Genomic DNA, 14,435 nt, shown 5'->3' with positions numbered 1-14,435 from the left:
TAAACATTGGGGGGGGGGGGGGGGGGGGGGGGGGGAGGAGGAGAACCAAGCCCACAAAGTATAAATCATTAGGGAAAGGACAAGAAAAGAGTAAAATTAAAAATTACATATTAAAAGAGTAAAAAAGTAGTAATAAGTGTCGGTAATACTTGTACATTTGTTTTGTAAAATTACTTACGAAATTTTGCTGTATTGTATTACGGTACCTAAATACATTTGAATTCGATTATCTGCGATTTTCACTTATTCGTGTTGACCTTCCCCGGTTAATCAAGATTCTACTGTATTAGTTGGCCAAGTCAACAAAATATCCCATGATGGCAGGTTGCCGTAATTCCCCCTCTATATCTACAACTACCACATCTCACTGCGCAGTGATGCTAAAGGTCATACCAGGCAAAAAATTAAAAACAACTACTAGAAACAATAAAAAATAAATTTTGTATTATTTTTATTATTATGAAAAGAAAGTGGTAGGAGTTTTTTTATTAACATTATTAGAATACACAGAAACACAAAAATAAATTTGGAAAGAAATGTGATTATTTTTGATATTATGAAAAAAACTTTTTTGATGATTTAACAAGGTAATAATAAAAATCAGTAACTTTAAGGAAAAAATTTCTACAGCACCTGTTGTTTCATGCTATAAAGGTCTGTGACAGAAAATGAAAATCTTCTGAAGCTCGTTAATTCACTAACACCCAGCATACAATTGGAATAACAACTATTTTCCCTTACCCAGCACAGACTATAAAAGAATATATAATAACCCTGCTGTTTGTCTTCAATTGGCCTGGCCAATTCTCCCTGTCATTGACTTCTCCACTACGAACAAAGAACCCAAGCAAGTACATTATTTCAGGGTCTTTTGTTAACTTTGCCGAACAATATAAGGTAGAAATTTCACATGAATGCTTGGTGCTGTTAGTATTAAGAACTAAAATAAAGAGAAAATTTTATTTTTACCTATTTATTTCAAGTTGTTTTCTCCCATGGTAGCGTGTACATTTCCACAATCGCAAATGTCAGTTGTAGAAACACAAATTCTCAAACTGCTTCAATGTTTTCTTTCTAAAGCTTACATCTACTGCAGCTCATGTTCCACAAACTTGTAAATGTTAATTTTTGATGTAATGTTTTTCAGTTATAAACCTGTAAAAATTTCAAATTTATAAAATTTCCAACCTTCTGACATATCATACTCCTAGGATGAATGAACTTCAATGTGTACAAGTTTACTTACCATCATTACAAAATCTTAAATCAATCATCAGAAGTTGCTATTTTACTGCAATGTAATGGCCAATGCACCTAATTGTTTCTCTTGCATTTTTAATCAAACAGCATTATAAATCTTCAGCCACCAGAAACATACTTTTTTGATCAATACACTTCTATCATCACAGCCATACACCGTAAAGAAAGTTAAGTTCTCAAACTGCTTCGATGTTTTCTTTCTAAAGCTTACATCTACTCCAACTCACATTCCACATCTGCATTGAGCTTCCAAACATGTGTTGAATTATGGTCTTTTTTAGTTCATTGCCAGACAGAATTGTCAACTCACAACTTTATTTTCTCTTAACTGCAGTTTTTACTCAATTTCCTAAAATCTAATATAAATCACACAAGACTTTATGTCTTACACTCTTACATCCATTATCTTAACATCTATCATTTATCTCACTTATAATAAAACAGCAAAATTCTTTCACGTTCATCCATTTTCCACTATCAAAACTGGTAACAATAAACGCAAATAAATGTGACTTCATAGCATAATCTTAACCACTTGTTTATTTATCTTCATTTCAAACAAAAATCACCAGAACTCTTTCCAATATGTCTACAATTATTCTCATTATTTTGGCTATGTTGATTTCTTCCCTTGAATACAAACCTCTACTTGCAGATACTATTCATTCAATTTCAAGCTGCCAATACTCATAATTTTCACAGCTGATCCCTTGTATAGTCATGTATTTCTTGGTCCCCATAAATTGTATTTGCTCCAATAAGTTTGGTTTTGTAATACCTATGATATAAATTTTCCATATGATATCCTGTTGTATTTGCTAATACAATCTTAAAAAATAGACTGTTAAAAATATGTAGGCACAAATGGTGATTTTTTTCCCCATTATCTGTTGAGGAGTCTAAACAAGGGACGGAAATCTATAAACACTTTGAAACTGCCATATCTTCTCTATTACAGATTTCAATCGTTGAACATTTTACAAATATGAGCAAACAGGAATTTCTTCAACATTTTGATTTACACCAACTGATCTAAGAAAATTGATCAGGTTTCTTGGACGGGCTTCTGACTCCACTGACCGAAGCATTGTAAATGTTTTGACAGAACCACTAGAACAAAAACAAACTTTATGCAATTTAAATAGTATATATAATTTAAACATATACAATAGCTTAAAAAATATTTATTTTAATAGTAGTTGAACTAGCCAAAGTTGCAAAGTAAAACTGGTTGATAATAGTACTGACAGATGCATAGTAAAAAAATTCAGGTACTCAGAGCTATACCTTTCAGAGTCACAATACATAGCAACTTTGTATTGATTTTCAGTGCTGCTGTTATGCATACTTGAACATTGATTGTGATGATTGTGTTGCAGTCTGTGCGCTACATTTAACTCTGCCTCTGGTTCACTGTAAAAAAATAAGAAACAAATTGACAAAAATTATGATATTAAAATAAAACACTATAATCTTATACATTATAACTAGTAATTTTAGAATTAGTGGTGATAGCCAGGGGTAAAAGCAAAGTTATATTAATATGAGGGCTTTTTATTTAACCTCTGATGGGCTATAAAAAAGGGCAAATTTACATAACATAATTTTATCATCAAAAGTTCAGCAGGGTCTTACTCATTTTTCTACATAATTGCCATAACGGTTGAGGCATTTATCATATAGTGACACAAGCTTCTCTATGCTTTCTTCGAAGAAGTCAGCCACCAGTGAATAGAGACACAGGGCCAGCGTCTGGATCCCCCTCTCCCTCACGACGCCGCTGTGAGGCGGGTGGACTAACAGTGCAGTGCACTGGCTTCCGCGTCAAGACTTATCGCAAGAGATGCGAATAGTGGGGCAGAATGTGCCGCGCCATTAGTCCACCCGCCTTCACAGCGGCGTCGTGAGGGGAGGGAGATCCAGACGCTGACCCTGTGTCTCTATTCACTGGCGGCTGACTTCTTCGAGGAAGGCATCGAGAAGCTTGTGTCACGATATGATAAATGCCTCAACCGTTTTGGCCATTATGTAGAAAAATAAATAAGGCCCTAATGTACTTTTGGTTATAAAATTATTATGTTATGTAAAATCGGCTTTTTTTATAGCCCATCGGAGGTTTGAAAAAAAAACAAAAAACAGTTATTGTATTAAAATGGTTTGCAGGAAATTAAAAGTTAAAAGTTTGTTAATTTAAAATGAAATTTTTAAAATTTACCTGACAAAACACCCAGGAAACATAAAAGCTTATAGGAAGTTGGAGAATGGAAATGTAAAAACTACCGTAGTCCATAATATATACACTAATTAAAAATGTTATGTGATTTTAACTAGACAGTTATATAGGTGGTTAATGGTTTTTACCAGTTCAAAATTGTTTTGCATTTTACCACACAAAAACCCTAAGTTGGGGGAAAATTATTTTACAATTAATTCTTGTGAACAGAACACAACCATAAATGATTTTATTGAGCGGCTCTCATTTAATCTTCCTACATTTGTTGTGTCAAAGATCACAAAAACAAAATGATTTTGTGACATGGTTTGCAGGCATTTAGTTAGTTCATTTATCATAATAATTTAATTCTGTCCAAAAAGGAGGACTGAAATAAATAACACTAAACTATTTTAAATGTTTGTAGGAGCTACCTATATGAGGTAAAAATTATAGGGTGTTAAGACAGTATCAGTAGAGCAATGCACCATCTCCTGATTATTGTGAGATACAATGAAGAGAATAGAACAGCCATAAACAACAATAAAACATTTCAGGGTTCTCACACTCGTACTCTAACAATTTCCCTGTCCAACCAAATATTTTATTCCTTGTCTCAATTAAGTTTGGTATTCCACAGTTTGTCAATTTCCCTGTGTTTTACAGGTTCCAAAGACACCTTTTCGGGATAGTGATTTAATTTGTTATTCTGTTAATAATATTGACATGAGTAAATTACTAAATTTATAAACATAATATTTGTGGTAATGTAAATTCAGATACTGAAATGCTGCTAAGCTAATGTTTTGCTTTCATCTAAGAGAACATACAAAAATTATTTAATGACCTTAAAAATCACTAATAAGCTCTAAGTATGCATCAGGAGGAAAAAAAAAAATTTCAGGACACAATGACTTATTGCTATCAAACGCAAATTTGATGTGTGACCTTGGCACAGTCAGTGAGCTTGAAATACCAAGGAGAGGCAAAGGGCAATGTTCTGTCTGCTTGTCCTGGTGATGTTCTGGACTGTGGCAAAATATCACACTACACGTACCGGCCCGAAAGCAAGAGAAAATAATTTTCGTACAGGGTATTTTTATTATTTACACATTAAGTACATAAGCTAAATTCTGAAATGACAAACTGTTGAAAAAAAGGCTGGCTGTCCACAGATTTATTCGAGTTGCAATTGCATTTAGAACTTCAGGTAGAGTGTATATGTGTGGAGTTACACACTCTCGCATGACTCTACAGACAACGATACAGAAATGTATAAAGGATGGAAGAACAAGACTACTAAGAAATAAAATGGAATGGACACCACAAGGAGAAGAAAGAGAGGAAGGCAGAGACAAAATGGAATAACAGTATTTTGAGAACACTGATTAATAAAAACTGCCTCCAGAAGGATAGAAAAACATAAAAGAATATAAGTCAATGCATAAAAAGACACTGGAAGATCAAAGCAATAGAAAGAGAGGATACAAATCTACATATACACAATAATTACAGTAAACCATAAATACTAAAGCAATGAATAACTTAAGAACATAATTAAATAATAGTACATGGCAGAAGTTAAAAATAAGGGAATCTAAACATTTAGTTTTCGTTTGAGCTACAGAAAAGATGTATTTTTTTTTAAAATGGGTATCATGAGTTTATGAGCAGGATTTGGCTGTAAACCTGTTAACAAAACTGCGGTAAGTAGACTAAAATTGTAATTGTTTCTATGACAAGTAATTGCTTGTGAAGCAATTAATTAAAATAAATTTAGAATGTACTTACTGCTAAGTAACAACTACATTCAGTTTACAAGAACATACTAATAAATCTGTTGACTTTTCAACTAAGTCATAGATCAAGCAAACACAAGGGTAAAATGTTGGACACACATTCTATTCTGGAGGAACAGATTTGAATCCTGTTTGGGCCATTCTTATTTCAGTTTTCAGTACTTTCCCGGAATTACTTCTGGCAAGTGCTGGGATGGTTCCTTACTATGATATATAATTATGCCTATAAATGGCAATAGGCCCAAGAAAAAAACATTTTCCTTACAAAACCGATGCTGCAGTATGCAAAATGTACTGACATAGGGTGAGAAAGATACTTAATGATTACCATGATGTAGGTTTTCAATGCTGATTTCAAAGAATATTAATTTGAAATTGCAATGATAACTACTTCAATTAAATTGAAAGTGATCAATACAAGTATGGCAATAGGATCGCCTGTAATTAATTACTACCAAACAATGCCTGTTAGCTGCCAGCATGAAGCTGTACCCTTAGCTTCAACAACTTTTATAATCAGTTTTGAGAGGTTCTTCGCAACAGTTAATACAGTAAATAATTTATTCACTAATTTATGTATAATGTCAAGCACTTAGCTCTGAGAATTATACCAAATGCCCAATTAGTGTTTAAATTTCAACTACAAATAGAATAGAAACATTAGGAGACACTCAAATGCTATGTCTCAGCTGTTTTGGATAATATCATTACTTATAAACCATTTATTGTTTTGCACACAAACCACTTCAAAAAAGGTGTTGAATTTCCAGCAAGTTTATTCTGACCGGTTAGTTAAAAGTGTGCCACCATCAAAATTATTACATATTTGGTATTTTAATAAAATTGCTTCATCTTGTCACTAACTTGAAAATTATAATCACCAAATTGAAGATGTTCAGCATAACATTTAAACATTCTAATTTAATAGGTATTATTTCTACAGTATCTACCCGAGCAGAAAGCAGACCCCGCAATCACTGACCCATGCATCCAAAATATAACATTTTTTGAGATAATTATAATTTAAATTACCCTTAGAGGTTAATCTAACATGCTAATTATTGGTGTTTGCTTGGCTTGTGCATCAAAGGCAAAGGTTTCACTGATGTTTCAATCAACACTGTCAACCGAAATATCAGTTAACTCTTCACCTTTGATGTCAAGCAACCTTAGATGTAGCTGCGATCCTTAATACAAATTATTAATTATTACTACAGCAGCAATGATCAACAGTAACCTAAAGCTATAAAAACATTTCCCACACAAGGGTAAAACAACATTATTTACCTCTTAACAGGCGACGGGGTGGATGTTTCACTGAGTCTATCGTCAGTTGTTTCACTTCCTTGACTAGATTCTGCGTCCGTCAATGACATTGACCTGTGAAATACACTACACTTAGATACTAAAGGCAATGTTAACCGCCTTGCCAAAACGCACACGTGAACGTAAAAACCATGGTAGTCGTCAACCACTGCTTCAGCTATGTTTCCAACCACATTTTTAGCTTGGCTGTAGTGTGGCCACCCCCCCCCCCACCCCAAATTTCTAAATAAGTTTATGGAATATTTATAAATCAGAACTGATACAGTAGAACCCTTTTATAATGTTTTTAAAGGGGACATAATGAAAATGTGATAAGCAGGAAATATCAATTCAGCACTTGTAAGTGTTTGAACTTTTTACCAATGACCTCTTCAAGCTATGTAATAAAATTTACTGTTAAAACCACTGATGGGTACACTCGATGCTCAAATTTTCTTAACAAAGCCAACAATTTTTCAACTTCATCGTGCTTCCAACTTCTATTTTATTTGTCATTAAAGACACACTACCATATTTCTGTAAAATTGTCACATGATTCATGACAATGACGTTAAGGGTGGGAAGGCCCATTTCAAATTCCTTCACCATGTGAAAATGTGTAATTTTGGGACGCCTATGAATGAAATAAATTAAACTGTTTATCAGGAATAGTAAGCACTTTTTTTGCCATAGTGGAATAGTTGGCAAACTTAAATATTGTACATCTGAAAACACACTAGAATGGCAAGGAACGGAAGGATTTTTTTCTTTCAAGACAAGGGTGCCAACATACACATAAATGCAAACGTTATGTACCTTCAATATATCAAATATGCAGCATTAGCCAGCACTAACGTGTAGCACTAGTGTTCTGGCACACTTACATTTTGTTTTTCCATATAATCCTATTTGAACAATCTACATCTCTGTATCACAGTGATAATAAACAAAAACATACTTAAAGCGTAAAGTAAACCTTAACATGGTAAACTTCACAGACGGGATAAGTATTGGAATAGTTAAGTTGTTTTTTGCATATATTGAACTTTATAAAACAAACATAAGCAGAAAATGCACCATTTGTGAAACGTTATATGCAAAAAATGAATACATTATCCTTAAAGGAAAAATGTCAGAACTTCAAAAATATGATGTTATAAGCAGGAACAATATAACAGGGTTCTACTGTACTTGGTTGTGTTTTTTGTATGATGTATTTACAGTTGTTTATCCTTTTGAGCAGTATTTGTGCATCTGCAATATGTTTTATGAACATAATTTACATTTATTTAACAATTTTAATATTTATAATGGTTTGTTTAATTTATCATGAAAAAGTGGTTAGAAGTCACTTTTACTTAATTTTGCTTATTCATTTAAATTCTTATGTGATTTCATGTATTTATTTTGTATAATTTGCTAGGGTTCATGTTTTAAAACAGGTTGATGCAATAGTTTTGCCAGTTGCGTAAGTGGTAGACACATCTATTTTGTGTGTGGGAAGTAGATCACGTGATGTGTCTTCTGGGCGAAATTGCAAAGCATCATGGTCCACTTTCACGGTACAAAAGTATTCTGTCATTGGTTGTAATTGTAAACTGTAATTGGTTGTTGATAGCCTCACCAGCACAGTTTCTTTTAGTGCGCAGTAAGCTGAACATATAGGTCACTATGTCAGTCGTTACTCCGGCAACTGCAAGAGAGGTGTTGGGTGGCGACTTGCAATTAATGTTTTAATGTAGCGAAGAGAAGAATTTCACACCTGTGGTTCGGGCCATCCTGAGGAACATTGTTTTGGACATCTTTGAATTAGAATTTTACGCCTACAGGCAGCAGCATAGGCTCAGTTGTCTATTTATACAGAGCGTCGCAAGTAACAGTGGGATTTAATTAAACAAGCTGTAAGTAAATATCATGCCCAAGTGATGAAACAATTTATTTGAAAAGTTTTTAGTTATTTTTCATTGATGTAAAAGTTACTGAGCCATTTTCAGTGTTCGGCAAAGGGAAGAATAAATCAACAAACTTTTTTTGTGACATTATTTATGCAAGGCAATCATCAAGGTAAACAACGTAACCTCAAAATATAATATTTTATGGAATTTAAATTGTTCTCTGCACCCAACAAATTTCTTCAATGTTTTTATGTGTGTACTCCAGTGGCGAAGGGTGAATATCAAAGTGGGGGAACCAAGTATGTTCACTGTCACCCCCTATTAAGATGGGTGGTCCGGGAGTCCTCCCCCGGAAAAATTTGATTTTAAGGTGCAAATTGGTGCTATTTAAGTGGTTTAACGTATCTCTTTTGTAGGAAATTTTATGTTCTTTAATTTTGTATCAAAAAAAATTCTTTTTTGCTAAAACTCATAGTTTGGAAAATACTTAAGCAAAAGTGATGAATTGTACCTTTAAACAGCCCTCCCACCTCCCGTTCACCACCAATGGGTTTATTAGTATGTTTTTCATCTATTTTTCTTTTGTTGTCTTGACTAATAAGGCGGCTTCCGCAGCAAAACAATTTTAAGTGTCGATGAAAGCCAGGCCTAAGAGTTTCTCTACAAAATGTTGTCAACATTTCCTATATTATAAGAAAATTAAAAAGCTGGTATCACTAAACCTTGTGCAATCGTCGTTACACGAAGCAAGATTTTTTAATCAGTGAAACAGTGAAAGATACGCTCGGAAACACATCACCAGCATATATCAAAATTCACGAAATTATGATTTTGGTAGTAAATGCAATACATGTTAAAGTCACACAGATTTTAATAATCTTAACTCTCACTTTCAAGCATGAGCATGTGTGGTCGTTTTGTTAGGCTATTTCGCTTAAGTAATGAATACATACAAGTCAGTCATAAAAAATCTCAATATATATACTGCCAAAATGTTAACCAATCTGTGCATACATAACAATTTTGAAACTAAAATATTGAAGAAAGCTCTGTAATTTAGGAAATTTCCTACTCACCATCCTGTCAGCTTATAGAAATTATTGGTGGAGTGGAGAAATTTGGGCAGCGCTTAACATTTGTGGTCTTGAGAACTGATGCAGGTGAATGAGGTGGGGTGGAGCAGCACTGGAATGCAAGAGCGGGGAATACAGGAGATCTTGAGTAAACTTGCTGACCAGCAACATTGTCCGGTAATATCCACATCCGGGGAATTGCTGAGGTGGGCTGCTACTTAGTTATTTGTAAACCAAGGCTAGTCGTCATGTCTTGCGAACAAAATTGTCAATTACATCACTGTAGAAAGTTTTACTTTGTTTCAGGGAAAGCAATAATTTATGTTCAATTGAAATGAGTACAAGATTTGACAGTCTTTCTTGTTTCTGGGCGTTTCTGATGTAGGTCTTAATTCGTTTCAGTGAGGAAAACGAGCGCTCGACAGATGCACTTGTTGCTGGAATTGTAGCTACTAACGAACACAATTTATACAGCTCAGGAAAACCGTCAATACTTAAACCCGACTCTCTCAATACCTGCAGTATCTCATAAATTGATTTTGATTTAAACTCTGCTAAACTGAATTTTGCAATTAATTCACTCCTTAAACGAGGTAAATCGAAGTAGTTGCCATAAGAAGATTTTAAAGAGGTGAATGCTTCCTCGGGAAATATTTTTGCATTTTCCTCGTGTTTATTTGGATCCATTAGAACCAGGAACTTCAAATTTTCGAGTGAGCTGAATCGTGTAAAAAGCTGTACTAGAATATTATCAATAATTTCAAAATACAGTTTTCTGTAGCTAGCTTCTGGATCATTTTCCTCAGATGTACGCCGTTTCTTAGTGGGAGGGTCATCTTTGAAGGCGGACCAAATTGTTAAACCGAATGTGTTTCTCTTCTCAGAAATTAATTTTTCTGTTTCTTTCAGTTTTTGAAGGCAATAGCTAATGTCGAAAGTTTTTGCTTGAATAATCTGAAACAATGCATCTGTGATGGAAAATAAATCAGAAAACACATGTAACATAAAATTAAAATTGAATTTTTTTAATGCAGCTAGGAAGCCACGCGCAGCAATGTAGGTTTCGGTTATGTTTTCGAAAAGGCTTATCAGATCTGATTTGTTTTCAAAAATCGTATGAACTAAGCGGGAATTATAATTCCACCTTGTAGGACATACGTTGGGAAATCGTTTGCTCACAAATTTGTCTAATGCCTGTTTTCGTTTAGTAGAATGAGAGAAGAATGAGGCAAACCCACTTAATTTTTTGAAAAATATCTTACAATCAGTAATGTTGTTGAGTGATTGCGAAAGCACAAGATTGAGTCTATGCGCACAACAATGTATGAATATAGCATTATCATATTTTTCTCTCACTAATTTTTGTAGCCCATTCAGATAACCAGCCATAACAGCAGCTCCATCGTATGTTTGAGATACCAATTTTTTGCCACAGTTATACTCATCTACTAACTTAAAAACATGCTCTGCCAGTGCTTTTGCTGATCTGTTAGAACTAACGTTTGTAAAACCAAGGAATCTCTCTTCGATGTTACCCTCGTTCGTTACATACCGCAGTACAGATGCAAGCTGCGACATGTTGGCAACATCAGACGTTTCGTCAAGGATTAGTGCTACAAAAGGAGTCTGACTAACTTGTGTTTTAATTTCCGTTACAATCGCTTCGGCAATACTTTATATTATATCATTTTGTATGTTACTATACAAACCTGTGAAAACCTTAGAAGTTTCCAAATGTGAGGCTAATACTGAATCATAACTGCTTAACAATTACACTAATTCTATGCAATTACCGTGGTTTGAGGAACATTCTTTTTCATCGTGACCTCGGAACGCAAGCTCTTGTCGCCCGAGAAACATAGTGACATCAATCAAACGTTTCAAAACTTCTCTGTTTCGGTCCACAACCTCATTGTGTTTTTTGACATCAGCGCGGAGTTGTTCGTTTAGATCCAGATCAACACGACTGAATCCAAACATCTTTAGCTTACAGACGGCCGATAAATGTGTCTGCGAGAGTTCATGTCTCTGAGCTGCTTTATGAAAATTGTTCATGTCACTAAAACCGTTCTTATTCCAAACTCCTTTCTCATTAGTAAACATTAAACAAGGCCAACAGTACAGTTTTAAAGTTTGTTTACAAGCAGTAAGCCATTTGTGCGAACTGTAAAAATTAGATTTGAAGTGTGTTTTGCACTGCACACCGCTTGATTTAGCATTTTTTACCATAAACGACATATCTGGCGTGGGTCTACCTTGCAAAATTAAAACTCGTTTTTGTTCAAAACTTTTAGCACAAAAAGATGAAACAAGTAAATTTTTTACCACGCAGTCACAAGCGCGTCTGTTTCCTGCCGCTCCCTCCCCTCCTGCGAAAGCTTCGTCCCTCCGCACACCCCTTAAAATCCCCTCCATGGCCAGGGCCCGCAGAATAGACTGTTGGTTCCCTTGGCCACCTACCGCAATGCTGTAGCTATGTGGCCACTTTTGAATTTGACGAAACTCTTCACCAAAACCTTGGGACGTAATGAAGTATTATAAAGTACGTATTTTTACCGCAGTAAATCTGCTTTCAGGCTGTCAGGCGAGTTATTTTACGCAACGCGAAGCACACAATTTCTTTACAGAATACGCCACACGGCACGCAATGGAACCAGCCGTCTGGCTTGGTTCCCCAGGTCGGCGGCCGAAGCCGAGTGCTCACGTAAACACCCGAAGTCGAAGAGGGAGAGATCCGATAAGGAGTCGGCCACCAATGAAGGCGCAGAAGGCAATGGAATCTGAGGGTGGGGGGGGGGGGGGGGGGGGGGGGGAGGATGTGGGAGCGGGGAAGGCAGAGTGAGAAAGAGAGGCGTGAGAGAGATAAAGCTATAGCTGTAGAGGTTCTACGCGCGAACGCGCCTACACAAAGTGTTACGGCAACCTGTTCAAAAAATGCAAGTTGAATTATTTACGATAGTAGACAAGTAGTAATATATTTATTTTATTTATTTGTCAGCAGTAGGGAACCAATGGTTCCCTTGGTTCCATGGAATATTCGCCCCTGGTGTACTCTAGACTAATTTTGAGCTAGCTGGAGGTTTGTATAGCAACAAGGTATTTTTTTCTTCTGAAGATAATACAGTACAGTTTTTACATTAAATAGAGTTTTGCACTGGCTAAAAAGTAAGTAAGCACACTATTAAATTTTTTATAGATTAGAAATACACAGTAGAAATTTTTAATAGTTCTTAATATATTTAGACTGTCTCGTAAAAGAATTTTAAAGTATAGTTTTATAAATTCAGTAGAAGTTTCCCCATTCCAGTGTTTAGAAGCCTCTTTTAAGAAATAGCAAAAATATTTGGTCAGCATGCGTCACTGGAACTGTTCAAGCAAATGAAATGAAATGTACAATGTATACCATGGAAGGTAACATATTGTTACGGAGGCAGACAGGACCATCACACGCACCAGGTTCGGAACTGGCTGGCGACCACGCGCCGTCCACTGACATAAGGCATGCCACACGTGCCTGGCAGGATTGCAAGGGTCCTCACTAGCCCCCTCCCCCCTCAAAACCCCTCACACCGTCCCGCCTCTAGCCAATAATGACCCTTTTAGCGGCCTGGGAATTCTGCAGGTTTTCTGAGGCCGCCGCAAGGAGTGGCGCAAATAAAAACTGCTTTTCTGGACTTTTTGGGTGTCGGGTTGGCCCAAGGTGATGCGACACTTCCAAAACCCCTCCAGTTGATTCCAAAAAGTCTGCCAAGAGTATAAAAAAAGCGACTCCGGCCTCCGCAAGAGTTCCGAGCAAAGAGTGGAGCAGCAGAGTCTCCCCCTCGGGGAGTGATACTGACGATACCCGTGTTATCAGCAAGAGGTGAAGAGGGCAAGTGGTCCAATCAGGAAGCGATACCTGCGAGTGAAGGCCTGGCGAGCCAGACGGGTGTGACGAGCGATAGTTGGAGACTGTACTGTGGTACGGTGTGGGTGAGTGTGCTAAGGAAGCGGACAGAAACGGACAGTAGAGTGAGCCACAGTTGAGCCAAGCTCCCGTGGAAAGTGTTAATGTTTCAATGACCAGTGTAAGACTAATTGTTGCAGACAGAGAACTTGGATGCATTAATTAAATTTTTGGTGTAGACATTAGTAATAAAAAAACTGAACTAATTAATTGGGATACATCATACAAACCCAGTTTTCGCTTCACATTATACTCGAAACAATATTATTGACGTGATTTAGAAACTGAAGTGAAATCTGTTAAATCCTAGGAGAAAAAATAACCATGTTTTACCCCCCATTCCTTCACAAAATTTTGAAATAAAATTTAAGGAATTTGTAAAAGAATTTTTTCATACCTCATTTCATTTATGAAAATTTACACAAGAATATATTTACCCATTTTAAAAGTTTTTAAGTCTTAAAATGCTTATTAAAATTTAATTTTAGGCTACATTATGAAAATGATATTATGGTGTGATGTTTAATCAAGACTAAAATTAATTATTATTTTTAATTCAATTACATCCCATTGGAGAAGTACAGGGATGAAATTGAGAAATTCCTTGTAGGTGAGTTGGATAGCAGTGTCTTTCCTCACCCATTTTACAAAATGGATAATTATTTAAAATATATGATAAAAAATTACATAATCATGAACATACGATATTAATAGTGGAATTTAAAAAAAATACATTCAAACATAGTAATACTTAAACACATTAACTTTTTTTATATCTTTAAAATTAATGTTTATAACTTATTAGTTATTTCAGTTTTTTTAATATTACTATTGCAATCAAATTATCCCATTACACACATTTCCTTATACCGCTGAAAAGTCTTTAACATATTTTGCAGCTATCTTATTCTCATAATCTCAGATAACCAGCTCGTATGTATTGCC

The 14,435-nt window shown here is 35.4% G+C and overlaps 1 protein-coding gene across 3 annotated transcripts in view; it reads right to left on the bottom strand.

The window, feature by feature from the left end:
* Positions 1-14,435, bottom strand: part of LOC134536725 (methyl-CpG-binding domain protein 3) — a 73,298-nt gene that overhangs the window by 27,429 nt on the left and 31,434 nt on the right. Inside the window, exons 3-5 of one of the 3 annotated variants that reach the window (XM_063376626.1) lie at positions 6,559-6,651; positions 2,548-2,673; positions 958-2,370 (exon numbers count right to left, since the gene is read on the bottom strand). The exons of the other annotated variants lie outside the window; for them this stretch is intronic. Of the exons in view, the coding sequence (XP_063232696.1) occupies positions 2,238-2,370; positions 2,548-2,673; positions 6,559-6,651 (352 nt within the window). The 3' untranslated portion in view covers positions 958-2,237. Of the gene's footprint in view, positions 1-957; positions 2,371-2,547; positions 2,674-6,558; positions 6,652-14,435 lie in introns of those variants that run through there. 3 annotated transcript variants of the gene reach the window in all.

The sequence above is a fragment of the Bacillus rossius genome, chromosome 1 (genome assembly GCF_032445375.1).
Source record: "Bacillus rossius redtenbacheri isolate Brsri chromosome 1, Brsri_v3, whole genome shotgun sequence".
In the NCBI taxonomy this organism is placed as follows: domain Eukaryota; kingdom Metazoa; phylum Arthropoda; class Insecta; order Phasmatodea; family Bacillidae; genus Bacillus; species Bacillus rossius.
Note: the sequence above shows the minus strand (reverse complement) of the source record. Positions and strands in the feature narration are given on the sequence as shown.